The sequence below is a fragment of the Callospermophilus lateralis genome, chromosome 10, assembly GCF_048772815.1.
Source record: "Callospermophilus lateralis isolate mCalLat2 chromosome 10, mCalLat2.hap1, whole genome shotgun sequence".
Lineage (NCBI taxonomy): Eukaryota > Metazoa > Chordata > Mammalia > Rodentia > Sciuridae > Callospermophilus > Callospermophilus lateralis.
In genome coordinates, this window is record NC_135314.1 from 86,377,067 (window position 1) to 86,399,249 (window position 22,183).

General features: G+C 34.6%; 1 protein-coding gene across 1 annotated transcript in view; it reads left to right on the forward strand.

Annotated features, from left to right (window-relative positions):
• Gnb4 (G protein subunit beta 4) overlaps window positions 1-22,107 on the forward strand; it is a 44,543-nt gene extending 22,436 nt beyond the window's left edge. Inside the window, exons 3-10 of the mRNA XM_076868026.2 lie at window positions 893-931; window positions 1,609-1,715; window positions 4,802-4,865; window positions 6,274-6,436; window positions 7,544-7,610; window positions 7,749-7,950; window positions 14,600-14,816; window positions 17,379-22,107. Of these exons, the coding sequence (XP_076724141.2) occupies window positions 893-931; window positions 1,609-1,715; window positions 4,802-4,865; window positions 6,274-6,436; window positions 7,544-7,610; window positions 7,749-7,950; window positions 14,600-14,816; window positions 17,379-17,485 (966 nt within the window). The 3' untranslated portion in view covers window positions 17,486-22,107. The remainder of the gene's footprint in view (window positions 1-892; window positions 932-1,608; window positions 1,716-4,801; window positions 4,866-6,273; window positions 6,437-7,543; window positions 7,611-7,748; window positions 7,951-14,599; window positions 14,817-17,378) is intronic.
• The last annotated feature ends 76 nt before the right edge of the window (window positions 22,108-22,183 follow it).

A 22,183-nucleotide genomic window follows, 5' to 3' on the forward strand; every position in this document is an offset into this window, starting at 1 on the left:
GTTTGACAGAGTTTCTATATTACTCACCATTTCCACTCTTATTTAATACCCCAAAGAATTAAAAACATAACTATACACAAAAACTTGTACATGAATGCTCATAGCATCATTTTTTGTAATAGCCAAAAAGTGGGGGGGGGACTCATATCTATTTTGATTAAAAGGATAAACAAAATGTGGAATATCCATGTAATGGAATATTAGCCATAAAAAGGAATGAGGTCCTGAATAATGCTATAACATGGCTGAACCTTGAAAACATTATACTAAATAAAAGAAGCCAATATAAAAAAGGCCACATATGAAACGTCTTAGATGAGGTAAATCCATAGAGAAAGAAAAAAAGATTAGCAATCACAGAGAAATTATGGAAAAAGAGAAATAGGATGAATGGAATTCTTTTTGGGAGGTGATAGAAATGTTCTAGAATTAGATACTGGTGATGTTGTACAGCATTGTAAATATACTAAAAATTACTGAATCATATATCTTAAGATGGTTAAAATGGTTAATTTTAGGTTATGTAAATTTTATTTTAAAACATGATTTTTTCCTTGGTATCAGGGATTGAACTCAGGGGCACTTAACCACTGAGCCACAACCCCATCCATTTTTAAATTTCATTTAGAGACAGGGTCTCGTTAAGTTGCTTAGGACCTTGATAAATTGCTGAGGCTGGCTTTGAATCACAATCCTCCTGCCTCAGCCTCCCAAGCTGCTGGGACCACAGGTGGATGCCTCTATGCCCAGCTCAAAATCATTTTAAATAAAGATTATATGTATGGTAAAAAAATTACTTGCAAATCTACATTTTCAATAAAGTGTTAATAAGATCTAGAGGATTCTACATCTAAATGGATTATAATCATGTTTTTTTGTTTGTTTGTTTCAGGATGCCAGGAAAGCATGTAATGATGCAACGCTTGTTCAGGTAGAGTTTTTTCCCCCAATTTGTTTTAGTGATTCATATGAAGTAACTTGACACTGATACAGATGACCTGGAGATTATCCTCATGAGTGTTTAATTGCAAATTTTCTTAATTGATACATAATAATTGTACATATTTACAGGTACAATGTGATGATGTGATGTAGGTACACAATATGTAGTGATCAAATCTGGATAATGAGCATTTCCCTTCTCTTCAACAGTTATCATATCTTTGTATTGGGAAGCTTCAAGCCCTCTCTTCTAGTTTTTTTATAAAATATATAATAGGTAGGCTGTTGTATTCTGTACTTCGTTGTAGAACATAAGAACCTATTTGTCCTGTATAACTGTATTGTTGTACCCATTACCCAATCCCCCCAGTCCCCACTTCCCTTCCTAGACTCTAGGGTGGCAGATTTTTGATTAAAGTTTAGAGGTTTATCTGTTCTTTTTAGTTAAGAGTCTTGCCTATAAAAACATATAGGGTTATTTTAAATTAACCGTAGTTTTTTATGAACAGTATTTTGATCCATAATGATTTTGCAGAATTATTTATATTGAATGAAAATTACTATAAATTTTATATCTGCTTTTTATCACCTACTAATTGAATATTTCAGGTTTATCTCCTGAACTATATCTAAAGTAAAGAATAACATTTTTATTGCTTTCTGAAGATCACATCAAATATGGACTCCGTGGGTCGAATACAAATGCGAACAAGACGTACACTGAGAGGCCACCTAGCTAAAATCTATGCTATGCATTGGGGATATGATTCAAGGTTTGTGCCTCTCACTTTCAATGTGTCAGCCAAATTGTTTTCCTTAAGAATCATCATTTGCATTTTCTTTGTTTAAAAACAAACTATATTTATGAAGTGTTTACAGAATATGCATCCCATACGAACACTTTCTTTTCTTTTCTTTTCTTTTTGGTACTGCAGATTGAACCCAGGGGTGCTTAACCACTAAGCCACATCTCAGGCCCCTTTTCACATTTTATTTAGGGACAGGGTCTTGCTAAGTTGCTGAGGCTGGCTTTGAACTTGAGATCCTCCTGCCTCAGCTTCCCGAGCCACTGGGATTACAGGCATGTGCCACCACACCCAGCCCCCTGAACACTTTATTTTCACTAAGAATATTCAAACTTTTCTTTCAGTGCAAAGATCAAACCCAGGGGCTCTTGAATGCTCTACCATTGAGCTATATCTGCAGCCTGAAAGTTTAAAAACTTAATGTAGAAAGCCAGTTTACTTCTCAAAAAGACCTTTTATCATATGAGCTAGGAAAACTATTTAAAAGAGGTTTCTTTTTTTTGCAGTAGGATATTATACTTTGTTTTTTAAATATTCCCAAAGCAGTTTTATTATATATTAACTTTGTCAGTTAATAAACAAATATATATATTGAACACTGTGTGCAAATTAGTAGATACTGCTACAATTTCTTACTACCTCAGTTCACAGAGAATCGAATTACATGAAACAAGGATGTTTTTATTCACTACATCTTTTTTACTCCCCCAACTCAACATATAAATGCATATGTTCAAATTAAACCTGAGCATCAGCAGGTGCACACACACACACACATCTGGGCATACCTGTGGCTTACAGGATATATGGTTGGTTACCACAGTTCACTGTGTTTCTAGGGTTTCAGTTCAGCCTCCACTTTATCCAGCACATCTGGCAGTAGTAAATCTACCTGCTGCCTCAGAGACCACCTTGTTTCTTTGTTCATCTTACTGTGTAATGTCAGAAAATATTTTTTAGTTTTAAGTGGACACAGTATCTTTATTTTACACTTAAGTGGTGCTGAGGATCGAACTCGGTGCCTCAAGCATGCTAGGTGAGCACTCTACCACTGAGCCACAATCCCAGCCCCCAGAAAATATTTTTTAATAAAAGTTGTACATGTGTTCTCTGTTCCAAGAGACACTAAAATTGTAAGTGGAGAAAGCCTCTTTCACTTGTTTCTCTTGGATATAAATGGGATGCAGAGTAGTAATATACCCTGTGTGCCTCTTAGGAGGGGATAGATAAGATTATACAATTGACATAGAGCTAAGGCAAATACCATATTCTCTTTCTTAAAAAAAATTTTGGGGTAAAAATAATTTACCTTGTTGACAGAGCAGACTTTTAACCTGAAGTCCTGTTACTTGGAACAACACTAGTCATCCTTTCTTTCCTTAAAAATGTTCTCAAAAGCAAACAAGTCCCCCAGGAACCTGCCTCACATTGTCTTCCTACCCATTCTGAAACTGATGATGCCAATTGATTTTTGAAGAATTTTCCATGGGTTCCTATTCTCCACTATCAGATGTTCCCTTTTGTAACAACGATATTAATATTTACAACATTAAGAACCTGATGATAGCCAGGCACAGTGGCACATGCCTGTAATCACAGTGGCTCAGGAGGCTGAGGCAGGAGGATTTTGAGTTCAAAGCCAGCCTCAACAAAAGCAAGGCACAAAGCAACTCAGGGAGACCCTGTCTCTAAATAAAACACAAAATAGGGCTGGAGATGTGACTCAGTGGTTGACTTCAATCCCTGGTAACCACCACCCGCTCCCCCACCCCGCCCCTAGAAAAAAAAGAACTCATGATATTATTTTCCTATGGGGAAGGGAACTCAGCTGAGCTGCTGGGGATTAGGCTTAGCAAAGTAATTTTTTAAAATCTTCTAAATATTATATCATGGTGAAAAATATAATTCCAGAACAAAATTAAAAATTCAATGACAAATAAGTACTTAGTCAAGAGTTTATACCCCATAGTCTAGCAAATAATGTTTTCTGTAGTTAAGCCTGGTCTACTTTTCTTAGCTTATGTTTCCTATTTTTCACAAACTCTACAAAATTGGAAGACCCAGTCCTGAAACATTCACTGTATTTTTCCACCTGTTGTCATTGATCGTACTTCAGCCCTACCCTTAGAATACACAGTTTTCTCTATCTTTAGCTGTTAATTCCATTTTTAAAGATGCATTATCTCTCTCTCTTCTTTTTTTTTTTTTTTTTTTGGTGGTGGTGCTGGAGATTGAACCCAGGGCCTTGTGCATGTGAGGCAAGCACTCTACCAACTGAATTTTAATTAATTCAACTAGCAGTTATTCATTCCTCTTTTACTTTCCTGTGGGATGTACTTTATACCACTCTTGTGACAGTTTTCACTCCCTTGACTTATTATAAATATACAGAAACGTCTTTTCTCCTTCAGATGGTAGAGAACTCAAGGATGGAGATAGGGCCACATTGTACCTGTGATACTGCAGTGCACTCATAGAGTCCCGTTGCTGTGTTTATTTTTTAATTTTTTTATTTTTTGAGAGAGAATTTTTTTTAATATTTATTTTTTAGTATTTGGCGGACACAACATCTTTGTCTGTATGTGGTGCTGAGAATCGAACCCGGGCCGCACGCATGCCAGGCGAGCGCGCTACCGCTTGAGCCACATCCCCAGCCCCCCGTTGCTGTGTTTAGATTGAATGAAGTGTGCCTTTAAGTCTGTATGTACTCTACTGTCATTCAATTTAATTGGTAATATTAAACGAGCCAGCCAGTTAGCTAATGTCTACCAACACCTTGAATAATGACTGATAAATCCAGTCACTTGAGATGATGTTGAATCATAGCCACAGACATTCTCAGTCAAATTGCTAAATTTTATGATGTATGTTCAAAATTTTTGACATGTAGCATAAATTTTTTAAAAGTGGGAAGAACATTTCTTGGTATCAGGTTTTTATTGGAAAAATTTGTTACTTTCTTTTCTGAACTGTCCTACATTAATGCAATGCATAACTAATTTAAACTCTTTTTTCCTCTAAGTATCAAATTATTTTTGTGTTTGTTCCTCTAGGCTACTAGTAAGTGCTTCCCAAGATGGAAAATTAATTATTTGGGATAGCTATACAACAAATAAGGTAGAATTTCTTAATCCTTCTTCTAAGTAATCTTGTGTTTGTTTTGCTGTCCACCAATTCTTTTTTTTATTCTTTCTTCAAACTTTATTTACCTTCTGAGATTAACATTTTATTTATTTTAATCTAGATCCTCTCTTTAGGCTTAGTGTTTGCTTTTAATGTTTAGTCCTTTTTTTATTATTATTATTTCCGAGGACAAACTACAGGAATATTGTTCAGAGTGTTTGGCTTGAATTTCCTAATTTATATTGAAATTTCAGAAATTTTTTTGCATAAATTATTTTTTTTAAATCACATTTTCTAATGTGAAAGACCCAGAGATTTTTATTTCTAGTATGGGTAAGCTAGATGGCTAGTATAAAGCTTTTCCTTGGCCCACTCTAGGCATTGATTTCTGGTTCTGGACTAATTGGAAGATATAGTAGATTAGAGGCAAATTACAACTTGTTTAGGTCTCTTGGTGGTCAAATACAGGATTCTCTTAATATATCCACTGGAAGGAATTCCTATTATATTTATAATAATCCCAGTAATTATTTAGTGAAATAATAACTTCTTCTTCTTTTTTTTTTTTTTTTTTTGGTGCTGTTGATCAAACCCAGAGTCTTGCACATGTTGGGCAAGTACTCTATCAGAGCTATACCCCAAGCTGCTTGAGATTTTAAAGCTAGCTAAGATAACTATATAACAGTTTTTCTGTATTAATGGGCATTAAGCATGTCTCTTTCAACTCAATTTTTTTAAAAACTGCACTTCAAAAACATTATTTTAGGTTAAGGAAGAGCATAGTAGTAGGCATGGGATGTGTTCATTCCCCATACAGAGCGTTTAGCTTTGTTTTTCCAAACACCTTCAGTTTTTCCATGTGACCTGCAGAAGTTTGGAGTCAAGTCACCAGACAGGTGTGACTAGAACTACGCACAACTATTACCATTGTTTGAGTGAGAACTCAGAATCTGTGCCTATTAATGTAGGGATGCTAGTGTCATCTCTTTGTGAAAGAACCTCTTTAACGAACTGATGTTTGTTAATTACCTTCCTTTTTATTGTTTGGTGTTATGGAGGAGATTCTTTTTTTGCGTGCCACTCAATGTTTCAGATGGGTATTTTAGCATTGGAACACCCTTATTTCCGTGCTTGTACTAAAAGAAATTTCTAAAAACAATACTTCTTAACTCCGAATGCAGAAATAATAGTAATAGGCATTTGTATGTGGATTGGAATTTTAAATTTGATAATTTTGAAAGATAAATACTTTTTCAAGTCGTTATATTTTTATTTGGCTTATTTTTCTTATATGTATTTAATTTTAATAACATTTACTTCATTGTAAGTAGATTTTAAAAATAAATGACTGTGTTTTTAATCTGTCCTTAGTGATAGTTTGTGGGTTGTATTTGTTACATAGATGCATGCTATTCCTTTGAGATCCTCTTGGGTGATGACCTGTGCTTATGCCCCGTCTGGTAATTATGTTGCTTGTGGAGGCCTGGACAACATCTGCTCTATATATAACTTAAAAACCAGAGAGGGAAATGTGAGAGTGAGCCGAGAGTTGCCGGGTCACACAGGTGAGTATCACTAAATACTCCGCTCCTATCCCACTTTGCTTCTTTCCTAGACTTCACCAACCCAGGATACATGACAAATTGGGCTCAACTGACTAAAGGATGAGTGTTAATGGGGAAAGAATAGAAATGACTCTGAAATAGGGAAATGATAACTTTTAAAAATCATGCATGCAATGACCTTAATTTTATTTTAATATTATTTGGGTACTAGAGATTGAACCCAGGACCTCATGCATGCTAACCACATGCTTTTCCAAGGAGCTGTACTACTTTCAGCTCCCTACAATTTTATTTTTTCTTTTGAAAATAGCAATTGTTCCTGTAAAAAATGATAAATTTATTATAAATATTTAAACAATCATGAAAAATATAAAATAAAAAGACAATGCAATTATTTATCTTTTCTGCTACCATGTAACAAGTATGGGATTCATGGCATCTGTACTCAGTTATATAATCTAAAGTATTCATGATAATACATGAAAGGAGCATTTTGCACTGTGTGATATTGGCTTGCCTTATTTGCCAGTGTGCACCCCCACAGTTCTGTAGTGTAGTACTTGGTTAGTGGCATTAATAGGTATTTATTGCCACTCCTTTGATTTCTATCCATCTGAATTTTTGTCATTACTATTTATTGTGTTTTTACAAAAGTCTCTAGCATAGTATTTCCCTGCCATTTCCATACTATGAAGTACTGAGAGACGCTGGGCATTCATGTACTACATCTTTCATAAAACCTCCATGGATATTCTCATTTCTCTCTGCATTTTTAAGGTTTCCTCCCAGGTTCTTAACAGCTTGGATTGTAATTAGGTGTGTAAGGGAGCATCTTCTTTCCTGGGTAACTGTCTTAGAGGTTGTCATCAGCTTTGTAACCTTCAGAGTGCCCAATGTCATTGAGGTACTGAGTGCCTCAGTAGAACTTGTTGATACAATTTAGTTGCAGACTGTGTGGAGTTGAAGTAATGAAAAGCAGAACTATAGATCATACAGACACACTTCCAACCGGGTGTTATATTTTTAAAAGAATATTACTATTCCATGTTATACTTGGTTTATTTAATCAGTGATATAACCTAAAATTTTCTACTTTCTGTGCTGCAGGCTACTTGTCCTGCTGTCGCTTTTTAGATGACACCCAGATTGTTACAAGTTCAGGAGATACAACTTGGTAAGTTTATCCCAGAAGTACACTGATTGGAGGTTGAGGGTAGTTTGTAGGAGCTAACAGCAGACACAATACTGGTTATTGAGGTTTGGTTTTTTTTTTTTTTTTTTTTTTTTTTTTTTTGCTGTTGTTTAATTACAGTGCTTTATGGGACATAGAAACTGCCCAGCAGACCACCACATTCACTGGGCACTCTGGAGATGTCATGAGTCTTTCTCTGAGTCCTGACATGCGGACTTTTGTTTCTGGTGCTTGTGACGCCTCTTCCAAATTATGGGATATTCGAGATGGAATGTGTAGACAGTCTTTCACAGGACACGTCTCAGATATTAATGCTGTCAGTGTAAGTGCATCACATTTTTGTTTTTGTTTGTTTGTTTTGAAATTGCATTTTTTTTAAAAAAAATGTATTATGCATTTAAAGTCTTGAACTCTGTGGCAAGATTTTAATAACAAAATTGCTCTCAAGGATTCTTATAAATAATGTGCTCTTTTAACATCAAATTTCCAAATAATAGTGTTTGATGTGAGAAAAAGTTTAATCCAGAGATTTTCATTTGCAGATGAAACATAAGAATTATTTTTGTTGTTGTTTATATGGTGCTGGGGGAACCCAAGGCCTTGAGCATGATAGGTGAGGAGTCTACCATTAAGTTACACTCCCAGCTCAAAATACAGGTTTCCTTTCAAATTAGAGGGATAGCTCACCTTGAAGAAGCAGGATGTCCCCGCAGTGTGTTCAGATGAGAAAAACATCTCTCTTGGGCCAAAGGGAACAACCTGGAGAGAGACCAATAACAAATAAAAAGGCAGCTGTTTAGTGTAAAGAGTGTAGCTTCTGAGGTGAGCTGTACTTGGGATTAAATATTAGTTCTTCCATTTACTGTCTGCATGAACTCTCATTAAAAACAAACAAACAAACAAACAAAAAAAACAGAGAACTGTAAGTTGATTAAGCCAGACAAAAAGTACTCGGTATATGTGAGAATGAACTAGGCATATGTGTTTATAAATAGGATAAAGCAAAAGTGACATTCTGAATAGCCTTCAAAACGATTATCAATGGTGAGGATCCAGGGGAAGGTGTTAGGAGATGTGGCAAATGTCCCTATGTACGTCAGATGCCAAAGTGTATAGATGTGCCTGGGATTTCCAAAAGTACCACTGTCACCAAAGACAGATGTATAAGACATTCTAGTTTTATAAGAAGATATTTTCAGATTTAAAAAATGGTTAAGTTTTTATCATTTACAAATTGAAAGTCATTTTTACATGATTTTAAGGAGAACATCAGAGAAAGTAAATATTTTGCTACCCCCACCCCGAGGTCAGCCTGGTTTGAGAGTCTTAGAGCTGGCAAGCCCAGCCCTCCCGACTCACCCCAGCACGTCTCTCAGGCTAGGATGTCCTCTTGTATTCCTAATTCACTAAGTTCTGAAATCAGGAAAGGGCATTGAATTTTATCAGGTACCTTTTCTCCATCCGTTGAGACGGTCCTGTGTAGCTTCCCCTTTTCTGTCTGTTAAAATGGTGAATTTACATTGATTGATTTTTCTTCTGCTTTTTGCGGGGAGGTGGGCTGGATGTTATCACCAGCTTTACTAAAATAAATATTGAGACTTTCTTTTGGAATCATCCACACTGTCAAATGGTTCAAAAGAAGATATGATTCCTTTTTTGTCTCAGATGGAATTATAACCAACTTTATTGTATTTTCACTTTCTAGTTATATTCAGTGGTGACTTTTAATTTACCAAAAATTTTCTCATACTGTTTATCGTGTGCTAGGAACTCAAGCCATAATATCTGATTTGTAGGCAAGACCCATTTAAACCTCACTGAATAGTTCGCTGAGTTTCTGAAATTTTATACTTGAGTTTATATTTGTGGGACCTCCATGTGTTTCTTGGCAGTAAAGGTATTGTTAATAATTATAAATTGGAATTATTAATTTCATTCCCAGGACCAAATGCAGCTGTTCCTATCAAAGCTCTCTCCAACCCCAGCTTTAAAAGGGTATAAGTGACAAATAAAATCTTTATATATTTATAATGCATAGTTATGTTCATACATATATACACACACCGTGGAATGCATTAAATCAAGTTAATTGACATTTATCACTGATTTTTAAATATTAATGCACCCCTGCATTTCCGGGACAAACCACAATTGGTTATAATGCATTATTCTTTTTATATATTAGTGAATTTGATTGCTGAAATTTTTGTTGTGAAGTTTTGCATTCCTGTTCATAAAGTCATTGCTCTATTTTTCATTTCTGGAAATGTTTTGTCTGGCTTTTGTATCAAATAATGCTGGCCTCAGGGGAGGAGTTGGAAAGCCTTCCCTCCTATTCCTATTCAGCTTTCTGGAAGTTTGTATAGAATTGTTATTGCTTCATAAATACTTGGCTGAATTTATCTGTGAAGCTCTCTAGCCAGGAAGTTTTCCTCAAAAAAGATTTTAAACTCCAGATCTTATGTCATATTAGGTGTAGGCTCTTTTCTTTTTGGTACTGGGGATTGAACCTAGGGGAGCTTTACCACTGAGACACACCCCAGTCCTTTCTAAATTTTATTTTGAGACAGGATCTTGCTAATTTGCTGAGATTGGCCTTGAATTTACAATCCTCCTGCCTCAGCCTCCTCAGTTGCCAGGATTATAGGTATGCACCACTGTACCTGGCCTATTTTTTTTTTTTTTTTTGAGTTTTGGTAGTCTGTATCTTTTAAGGAATTCATATCATCTACACTGTCAAATTTATTGGTTTTAAATTTTTATACTCTTTCCTTACTATTCTTTTAATATTTGTAGAATATGTAGGATTTTTCCTTCTCATTCATGGTGTTGGTGATTTGTACTTTTTCCTGAATAGTCTGGTATTGTGGGCCGAATTGTGTCCATCCAAAATTTATATGTTGAAGCCCTAAGCCCCAGTAACTTAGAATGTGACCTTGTTAAAACAGGTTTATTACAGATGTAATTACCTAAATGAGGTTCTCCTGGTTTGGGTGGGCCACTCTCCAAAGTGACTGGTGTCCTTTTGAAAGAGGGAGGTTTGAAGACAGCTGAGCATAACGAAAAGACAGATATGAAGAGAGAAGGGAGAAGATGACCATCCACAAGCGGAGGAGAAAGGCCTAACGGGCTCTTCCCTCACAGCCCTCAGACCTCTTGATATTGAACATCTAGGTCCCAGAACTGTGAGAACACATTTTGTTGTTTAAACCACCAGTTTGTGATGCCTTGTTATGGTAGCCCTAGCAAAATGAACAATTCTAGCTGGAAGCTTAGCAGTTTTATTTATCTTCTCAAAGAACCAGCTTTTGTTTTTTGGAGGTTTTTTGTTTGTTTGTTTGTTTGTTTTTGGTTTGTTACTGAGGATCCCTGGGCCTTTCGAATGCTAGGCAAGTGCTCTGCCACTGAGCCACATCCCTAACCCTGAGCTTTTGTTTCCAATGATGTTCCCTGTTTTTTTGTTTGTTTGTTTGTTTTCTATTTTATGGATTTTTCACTCAGATCTTTATTATTTTTCAATTGAATGAAACTTGGATTTCATTTGCTTTCTTTCTCTAGTTTCTTAAGGCAGAAACGGATATTGATTTGAAACTATTTTCTTTTCTAATACTGGAGCTTACACCTATAAATTTCTGTCTCAGTATTGCTTGAAACTATGTCCTTCAAATTTTGATGCTTTGTGTTTTCATTTTCATTCAGTTCAGAATTCTGATTTTCTTTAATTTCTTCTTTGACATATTTGGACATGTAAGTTAGTGTTGGACTTTCTCCAAAGGAACGACGGAGTGTTTTGCTGTTATTAAAATGAAAGCAAATGATCAGAAATACTAGAGCCTGAGTGGGCTGCAAGGATTTGGTAAAGTCTTGCTTTTCAGAGGACCTTCTGAACGGCACTGTAGTCAGGGATGACTGATAAAGGGATGCTTAGAAGATGGAAGGAAGAAATTGTGAGAGGGTTATCAAGCCCTCAAGGAGTTTGAAAAGGAAAAGAATTTGCTCATTTAGTGTGGAGACACCATCTCCAACAGGACCAAGCTTTCACCATCCTAAAAAGCATTACAAGTGTTTGCATTTCCAGAAACTGATTAACCTGTGAACACTGCCTACCCCACCAACACCTGGATTGTGAAACACAGCAAAGGCATTCACCTGGTAGCAAGAGGACAGTAGTAACACTATCACCCTTATTTAAATCATTCTGAAACTTCCAGCCAGTATAGTTAGATTACAATGAAAATAAGAGATGCATTAGAAAGTAGGAAAAAATATTGTTTGAAGGAGGTATGTAACCCAAGGAAAAAAGTTCACTGTATATTCTGGATTACAAAAACTATTTTAAAAATCAAATATGTACCTAGCAAAATTTTGTCAATTTCATTCCATAATTCCTTCTTTTCCCTTCCTTCCTTCCCCTCAATCCCCTCCTTTCACTCCATCGATCCCCTTCTATTTTAATGGGATCCCCTCTTACCCCTTATTTTGCTCTAGCTTCTGCATATGAGAAAAAATATTCACCTCTTGAATCTTCTGAGTCTGGCTAATTTCACTTAGTATGGTGCTCTCCAATTGTATCCATTTACCAACAAATGCTGAAATTTGATCCTTCTTTATGACTGAGTGAAACTCTGTTGTATATATATCCACACATTCTTTACTTGTTCATCTGTTGAAGGACACCTGAGCTGGTTTCATACGTACCAATTAAAGCACCGACGAAGGAAAACAATAAGTAGATGGAAAACCAGTCGAGTAGAGGAAGAGGAAGGGAAAGAGGGGTGGGCAAGAGGGAAAGCAGCAGCATTGGGGACTTAAATGGAGCAAATTATAACATGTATATGAATGATTATGACAAAATGGACACCACTATTATGTGTAACTATAATGCACTAATAAAAATATTTTTAAAAAATCAGCTGCTATACCAATAATTACTTGTGAGAAAATATAAAGGAAGGAAATCCAATTGAGAACAACAATAATTATAAGTAAGTGTACCAAAAATCATGCAGATCTTTATGAAGAAAACTGTAATCTAAATATTTATATTTAATAACTGAAAATACCTTCCATTGGCTCAAACTAAGCATCCCTCAATCTTATTTTAAAACTCTAGAGATGGTCGCATGGCTCAGTGGTAGAGTGCTTGCCTAGCAATTGTGAGGCCCTGGGTTTAATCCCCAGAACACACACAAAAAGAAGAAAAACAATAATCCAAGTGGCGTTTTGTTTTGCTGAGGAGAATCTGAGGTATGTAGAGAAAAGACACATGATCAAAGTCTGTGAAATTCAAGCAGGGAAAAAGGGAAATGGACTGATTTGAAGCAGAAGAGTAACAAAAGTGTTTCGCCAAGCCAGATTATAAAAATTTACTATTTTATACTTATTTTTTAAAAAGGTGATACAAAAAAAGTGTGACACAGGTGTGACCAAGGGTAGGCAGAAAACTCTAAAATTAGTATATATAAGAATTTAGTGAGTGCTGAGGTGTAGCTTGGTGGTAGGGCACTTGCCTAGAATACATGAGGCCCAGTTTGATCCCCAGAACTAAGAAAAAAAAAAAAAAGTTACCCAGAATGTAGTGAATGATGTAGCAAATCAATAGAAAAATCAGTTAACAGAGGGAACAGTTGCTGAACTATTAAGAAAATTGCATTACATTCTTACACTGAATGCTGTTTATCGAATAAGCTCCAGATGAATAAAAATTAAGATGTGAAAAATGAAATTAAAATGAACATACAGCATTTATCAGCTATCAACCTGGAGAAGGTTCATAAAAGCAATGAAAGAAATCTCAAAGGGAAAGATAAACTTGATTGCACAAAAATGTAAAACTACTGAGAGAGAGAGAGAGAGTGTGTGTGTGTTTTTTCTTTTTCTGTACTGGGGCTTGAATTCAAGGGTGCTTAACCACTGAGCCATATCACATCCCTTTTTATTTTTTACTTTGAGATAGGGTCTCACTAAGTTGCTTAGGGCCTCATTAAGTTGCTGAGGCTGGCCTCAAACTTGTGATTCTCCTGCCTCAGCCTCCGGTGCTGCATATTTTTAAAGTAAACAATATTAAAAGACAAACAATGAGACTGTAAAGTAATATTTGCAACAAGTAAACAGTTGAATTTATTTATTCCCATAAATTAAAAAATCAACAAACCAAAGGAAGAAAATACACAAAGATCATGAATAAATCATCCCACAAAAATAATATAGATGGCTGATAAACATATGAAAGAATGTGATTTTCCCTTTGTAAAAAAGTCATTGTTATGTAGTCCCAATATCTGAGAAATATTATTCACAGAGTAATCCTACATAATTTTCTTTATTACTCATTTATTACCTAGTATCATTGTAATGTTTTATGTTTTCTTTTATAAATTTTTTTCTATATCATGATTTTGGAATATTTCTTTATATATATATATATATATATATATATATATATATATATATATATATATATATATATATTTTTTTTTTTTTTCAGAATATCCAAAATATCCAAATATTCAAAAATCTTCATATATGTATATATATACACGCATATGCACATATACTTAAATACACGTGTCACATTATTTCATAAATAATAATACATGACTTAAATGGTTTTTTACACAATGTAACAATAAAATTTGACCAATATCACTCCCGAGCACTTCCCCGCTCTATCCCCTGTTGATTTCAGTGTTTTAATAAACATACCAGAGGAGCAGAGCCAGTATTTATTAACATTTGCTCTGTGCTTAACAGTGGACTAGGTGCTTTGCATATGTCATTTTATTCAATCCTAACTCTGAAACTAAGGCTCAGAATATTTAAAAATCTTTAGTGTCTAGCAGTCACTTATAGGGTAAGTAACAAAGTTGGAATTCTAATCTAGATCTGCCTTGATCCAGTCTGTTATTATACTGCCTCCCATGATTTTTATATACACATAAGGAATAAATGTGTGTTGCTTTTCTTTCTAGTTTTTTCCAAACGGATATGCCTTTGCCACTGGCTCCGATGATGCTACTTGCCGGCTCTTTGACCTCCGAGCAGACCAAGAGTTGTTGTTGTATTCTCATGACAATATAATCTGTGGAATCACTTCTGTAGCTTTCTCAAAAAGTGGGCGCCTCCTGCTGGCTGGTTATGATGACTTTAATTGTAATGTATGGGACACGCTGAAAGGAGATCGTGCAGGTTGGTAAATAAGTCCCCAGGAGCTTCAGAGCCTTCGTGTTCATTGTCATTACCCTTGGAATGGACCTACAAACTATCGTCTGTATTTTTATTAAGGTTTCTAAAGAGTAACATTAAGTTCCATAATATTTTCTTGTTTGCTAAATTTCAGTATAAGATGAATAATGAATATGACTTTTATAATAAATCTCAGTTTTCTTAAAACCTGACAGGAGGTAGTTTAACTACTGTGGGTTGTCTTCCTTCTGGGACAGATCTTGTCGGGGATAGGATATAGACCTATTATCTTCCTTTAGTCTCATTCTTGGATTTCTCCCTTGCAGGTTTCCAAATATTAGAATACACAATCACGCCACATTGGGGACTGTGGTTAATAACAAATTAAAGCAATTTTAATTTTTAAAAAATCAAAATTTTACTTTAAATTATATTTAAGCAATTGAATATTTCTATGTGACTTGTTACCTTTGACTTTAACCCATATATTCCACTTTCCAAATTAGTTACTTTAGACTTTTATTTCCATATCTTCAAATAGGACTATATTGATGGTACTCGATTTTTTTTTTTTTTTCTTTTTAAGAAACTTTGAGGCATTCTCTGTTGAACTACTGTCATGGATGGCAAGGGTATGGCTTAGCATCCCTGCTCCCTCAATAGCCACAGGCTTCCCATCTTCCAGTTTTCCCATACAGCTTGTTTGGTTACATTCATAAACAACATTGTGTGATATATGACTTTTTAAGAAGTGTTTACTACTGAACAATGAGGTGTACTTTGATGTTCTTTGCTATACCGTATTTTTGTATTCTCTGGAGTTCAGTTGATTTTTTTAGATTATCTTTTTGGTTCTGATGGGCTGGTCACTAATGAATCCTCAGATTTTCTTTTGTCTTTGAGTGGATCCATTTTCATTCATTGCACTGGGTATTTGGTGAACTTTTTTGAGTTTGTTTTTGTGGTTCTGGAGATTGAATTCAGGGCCTCGAGCATGTACCACAGAGCTATATCCCCCAGTCCTTCTGATTTTTTTTTGAGTTAATAGTCTTCTATGTTGCTGAAGGATAAACTATATATATGATGTTGTTCTAAGTTGCTGGGCCTGGTCTTGAACTTGTGATCCTCACATTTCAGCCTCCTGAGGTGCTGGAATCTTCATCTTTTCTTTCAACCCTTAAGTGTTGGTTTCCATTTTTGCTGCCATCTTTTTAATTTAAGAGCTGTTTTTGTCTCTCATTTTTATGGCATCTATTATTTTTCTCATGATTGATGTCTTCTGTTCTTTGACATTACTAGTGAATTATTTTTTAAGTTTTCTTCTTCAAGCATAGTCTTTTGTTTTTCCAATTTTTTCTATGTTCCTATTTTTTGTTCTCTCCTGTCCTTATTTTTGGATTATTTCCTTAAAAGACTGGTGATTCTTGGCTTCTTGTTCATCCTTATGAGGCACCAAAACTATTTGAAACTCCATATATCCAGCTATGGTTGGGTGTGATGACAGTAGGGCTCACTAAAGGATGATCTAGCCAGGCTTTCACTGGGGAACCTATGGTATAACTTACAGACTTTCCCCCTCTTTGAACTAGCCATGTTCCACCCCAGATGCATCTTTTACTTTTCTACCTGGAATGCATAATCTAGCTGCTGGTTTGAGGGCTGATTTCCAGAAAAAAACTAGGAGCCATAATTAGAAAGTAAACTTTATAGCTAGGCATGGTGGTACACACTTGTAATCCCAGCAACTTGGGAAGCTGAGGCAGGAGGATTGCAAGTTAAAGGTCAGTCTGATAATTTAGTGAGACCCTGTCTCAAAATAAGGGCTAGAAAGGTAGCTTGGTAGTAGAGCCTCCTTGGGTTTCATCCCCAGTACTGAAAAAAAACCTTTTTTTTTTACATTTCTTATTCCCAAACCCTCTCCAAAATGGATACTTCATTTTATCCTGTGTAGTGATCAGGATATAAAGTGAGTTTAAGATGAAAGGAAATAAAAATTCATTGAGTTGGATGGTTTAGAGTTATAACCAACATTATAACCACAGTTATGTTTGGTGGATAACAGAATAAACTCTATATATGGAGAGAGCAAAATTGAAATATCATGAACATATTAGTGATGTAAACTTCAGTTTTTCTAGAAATATATATAGTTGGTATTAGAAATAGAGATATAAGGCAACTTTCATGTTTTTGTTCTTGTAAAAAAAGTCTACTTCATTGAACTTCACTTAAAATTTTATTTTTGTTGAAAGCACAGCTCAGTAGCAAAATTGAAATATCATGAACATATCAGTTATGTAAACTGTGGTTTTTCTAGATATAAAATAGCTTAATTACAGAATGTTTTTTTAAAAACTAAAAACAAATTGATCAACAATTCAAATAATACAAAAAGGTGTGTTTTACATACGTCTTAACTTATTGCGGTCTGCCCACTCAAAGGAACCTGGTTACCCTGCTAGAGTACATAGCAGGGTACATACCTTTAAAAAGTATGTTTGTGTACATACTTTTTAAATACTAAAACGATGGTTGCTAACTTTGTATTGAACTATTTTTTTTTAGGTGTCCTCGCTGGTCATGACAACCGTGTCAGCTGTTTAGGTGTGACAGATGATGGCATGGCTGTGGCAACAGGATCTTGGGACAGTTTTCTTAGAATCTGGAATTAACAGTGTCATACATATTTTCTGTTCTCCATTAATAATCTGGAGAAATCAATACTACAGCCTATAGCTGTGAAAAAAAATCTACCTTTTATTTGCAGGTGAAGATTTTTCTATTGAGTTATTATATACAAAAGCAGCTTTTGGGAAACTACAAAAAAATGGGGGAAACAAACAAGGCAAGGTACCTGTGAAAATCAGAAGGACCAAGTGTATTAATTTGAGAAGTTGGGTGAATTTAACATTGAGGAATTTTTGCTCGTACTGAGTTTAATTATTTCTTTATGTAGAATAGAATGTACACTTTATAGCAGCTGGTCATTGTGTTTGCATTTTGTTAAGAACTAAATTTTAAACTTTTTATACATAAGAAATGTCACATTTTTGAGTTTTGTAATGGAAGGCACAATAATAGATGGAAGTGATACTGTACATGTGTGCTGTTTGAGGGAAGTCCCCTTGAATCCTGAATTGCTTTTTAATCTGAAAGGGATACTGATTGCTTACTAAGAGCATGGGTAGATGAGGGGAATCATTAGTGCATTCTTTGCCATGATGTCAGTCTAAATAAGTGCTCACTTTATAATGGCCAGAGATAGAGATTTCACTCTGACATTTTGAACATCTCTAAGAAACTTCATTAGAATTTATTATATTAGTAAAAAGTATACTAGCATATAAATAATTCTTGGCATTTTAAAAGACTGATCATGATCAATTGCCACTTTTGAGTAGCCCTTCCTCTTGAGTTGCACCTTCCTCTTAATTTCATATTCTGGATCTAATTTGTCGGGTTTACTTATATTTCAGAAGTTTGATAAACATTTGGATTGTCCCTGCATCTGAAGACTCTGTCCTAGTATTCTTTACTAATATACATCTAGATGAAAAATTTAGTGTGACAACATTAACATTTTCAGAGAAGTATAAAACTTCAACTATTTGCTAGCACTGATTTGTTATATAATAAGGTGGCTTTATGAATTTTGTTTATGTAATATAAAATCTTATTTGATATAAACTATTCTCTCAAATTCTTAAAATGAAACAGCTTTTTGCTCTCCTACAGTAATATTCTCTCAATCCCACAAAATACTGGTTTCTAAGTGGTTTGCTTCAAAGACTATCTATGTCTAAGTGATTCTACGTGATTCTACTTGAAAGTAAAATAAAAAAAAAAAAAATCAAAGCAGCTTTTGCCTGAAAGTCAGAAAAATATACCACACAATTCTTCTACTTGTCAAAAGTATAATAGGTCAGTTACTACAATGTCCCTTCCACCAATCTAAACAATAATACTTCACTTCTTTGATTTTTCTCCTAAAAGTAGATCTAAATGATTGACAATAGAAGATTGTTAGTCTTGCTTGATGCTTAAGTCATGGGTTATGCTGATATATAGCAGTGCACTGTTGTTTTGTAACTTGGTAAACTGTTAAGTTATTGTTCAGATAGTTGTGTGTTAACTTTTGATAACCTATAACTCTAATCTAAGTACACCCAAATTGTACCTATAAATTTTCTTTTTTACATTATGAATGTGCTAAAATGTGCATTAACCGCAATGAAATCAGTGTCAGTTTTGTTTATTAAGGCCAGTTGATAATAGAAAGAGAATAAAAGGATAAAGGCAAATTAAGATAAAGGACCAAAACAATATTGTAGATGGCAGGTGTGAGTGTATATTTGTATTTTAATTAGTATTACTGTCAACTTTTTGCTATTATTATTTGTGAACTATTTATATCACTTCATAAAGAGTAGCTCTTTTGAGATAAGCCACATTTTAAAGGAACATATCCATTTCCAAAAAAGGTAGTTCATTCCAAAATCCCATTCAAGGAAGCACTTCTGTTATAAGAGTAACCATGTATATATACACACAAACTTATATAGATATGTGTGTATAGATATATATGTACATATGTATGTATGTTATCTTCTGCTAAAAGTTACTGTAACAAGAGACTTTAGTCAGAAAAACATAATACATGCTAGAATCCTATGGTCTTAACATTTTTAAATGGCCTTTATTTTAATGTTACTGTTTGTGTAGAGAATTTAAAGCAATTCTCGTATTAGACAACTGAAAACTGACCACAACTGAACACTTGTACATAGGACCAGTTGGTGAAAAAGTAGTGTAATTCCAACAGTAACTACCTTATGAAACCTTTAGCTTTCTAGTGCGAGGGGTTCCAGTTGCTAGATCTCTTTATTTGCAGTTTGAGTTCAGCTGAATTTCTAATTCTGTTTTTGTGCATAAGACTTCCTAAAATCAGAGTATATAATTGCAGTTTGGATCTTAAGTTTTTCAAGGTTTAAAAATATGGCCAGTTCAATTTTAAAGAATTTGCATCATCAAGAATATCGCAGCCAGGTGTGGTGGCGCACACCTGAAACCCAGTGACTCAGGAGGCTGAGGCAGGATGATCCCAAGTTCAAGGTCAGCCTCAACAACTTAGTGAGACTTTCTCAAATTAAAAAAAAAAAAAAAAAGGCTGTAGACATAGCTCAGTGGTTAAGGGTTCCTAGGTTCAATTCCTGGCCCACCTCTCAAAAAAAAAAATATTGCAGTTATCTGGTACCTATTAGTTTTTCTTCTTTACCTTTTTAAGCAACATGTAAACATAATGTGCCTCAGCAGGTTACATGTAGACTTTTTTTTTTTTTTTTTGAGATCTTGGGGGAATGGTCTGTGTTTGTTTTTACAAGATATGGTTTCACTATGTTGCCTCAAACTCCTGGGCTTCAAGGGATCCTCCTCAGCTTCCTAAGTAGTAGGAACTTCACACACATGCACAATAAATATCCCTCTGGCAAGAATATTTTAAAGGAACATGTTCTTTTCTAAAGCTCCATAATCACCAGGCGAATCATCCCAAATCCTTGCTCAAGAAAGCAGTTCCTGTCATCAGCAAGGATATTTCCTTCACTTTGGACAGGATTCATTTTTAGCAGATATACTTTTGACCAAATATTCAAGGTCCTCCCTAGCTCAAAATTTAAGTTGTGATACACCACACTGAACTCTAAATTCATAGAGGCAGAGGTATGGGCTTAGTATTTCAGTAGCTAGAGAACCTAGTAAGCAATTCTCAATTTAGACTTAGCTGAGCTGATTAATATTGCATGGTAGTATAAGCTAGTTTCCCTGAGATAATAAATGTAGATGTTTCTGAAATGTTGGATTTTAATCTATTAAACATTCTTTTCTCCAGGTGACAGATTGTTGGTTAAAAAGAAAAAAAAAAAAAAAATGCTGTGCCAGGCTGGGGCTGTATCTCAGTGGCAGAATGCTTGCCTAGCATGTGAGGTGCACCAGGTTCCACCTTTAGCACCACATAAAGGCATTCTGTCCATACAGAACTACAAAAAAAAAAAAAAAAAAAAAACCTTAAAGAAAAATGCTGTGCCATTGCTGTATAACTGAGCTCCAACCCTGCTGGTCCAAGACATTGTTTTAAAAGCGAAAATGTTCAGAGAAATTTAGGCATTGATGTGAATGTCTCAAATTTTAAATTATAATGCAATACGTGTTACTTATTGTTGATGAGTTTAACTTGGAAAAACTTACTAAACGGTTCCCTAAATGGGTTCCTTGTCATTTTAGCAATGAATGTTCTTTCTAGAATCTTTAGAACCTAAGTCAGGCTTGTAATTAAGTACTATGTTCAGCTTCACATTTCCCTTTTGCCATTGTGAGAAGTAAAATTTTAAGTTGTTTCTTACCTCCCGTGAGAATTTTTTAAATCATCCACAGATGAGACTGTCTTTTTAATGAGAAAATGTAGTCCCATAAATAAAACTGGTATCTTAAATTGGATTAAGTAGAATATGAAATATACTTCAGATTTACTATTTTTCTTCTGTTATTCATCTTGTGTTGGTTCAAATTCAGTACTATATTTTAAAATATTGGTTAAAATAGGTACACCTTAAAATATTTTCTAGAATATCTACGCTAGCATTGTTTTAAATTTTATCAGACTGATGGTACCACCTTGTATTTTAGCAAATGTTTTACATGTTGACAAAACTTTCTTAAAGTCATTTTTCTTAAGTACAATGACTGATTTTGTAAAATACAGTATGATAATGCAGCATTAAGGAAGAAAAACGTGTTCAAATTCATATTATATGTACCCAACAAAATATTACATTATATTTATTTTTAATTAATATAACTCCAGTGATATACTTGGTAGGATATTTCAAGCCTTTCTGTCTTTTACACAATGGTGCTCTAACCTATTGTTTTCTTTCAAAGAAGCATCTGAACATTTGCATTTTCTTATCCAAAGGCATCTATGTCAAAGTGTCTTTAAAGTTGGTTAAAATAATTTGTTAAAGAATTTTGAAAATGTTTTTCTTCACCTAGATGTATCTATACACTTGTGGCCAATGGACTATGAATGTCAGTAGTATGTTTAATTTTGGAAAAGGTAAACTTGCTAGATTAAAGCCTCTTATAAAAGCTTTAAACCATACAACTGTGGACTTGTGACATGATTTAACAGTATTCATTGATCTTTCTTACAGTGATTTATTCCTTTATTTGTATAGTTGCTTTGTGAAATAATGTGTTGTGAATTGATATTGTAATCAATAAAGTGCTTTTAACCAGAGTTCACTATATGTTTTAAGTCAAATTTTAGGATTTAAAAAATTTAAGACCCAGAACTAAACTTCAAATCCAGCATT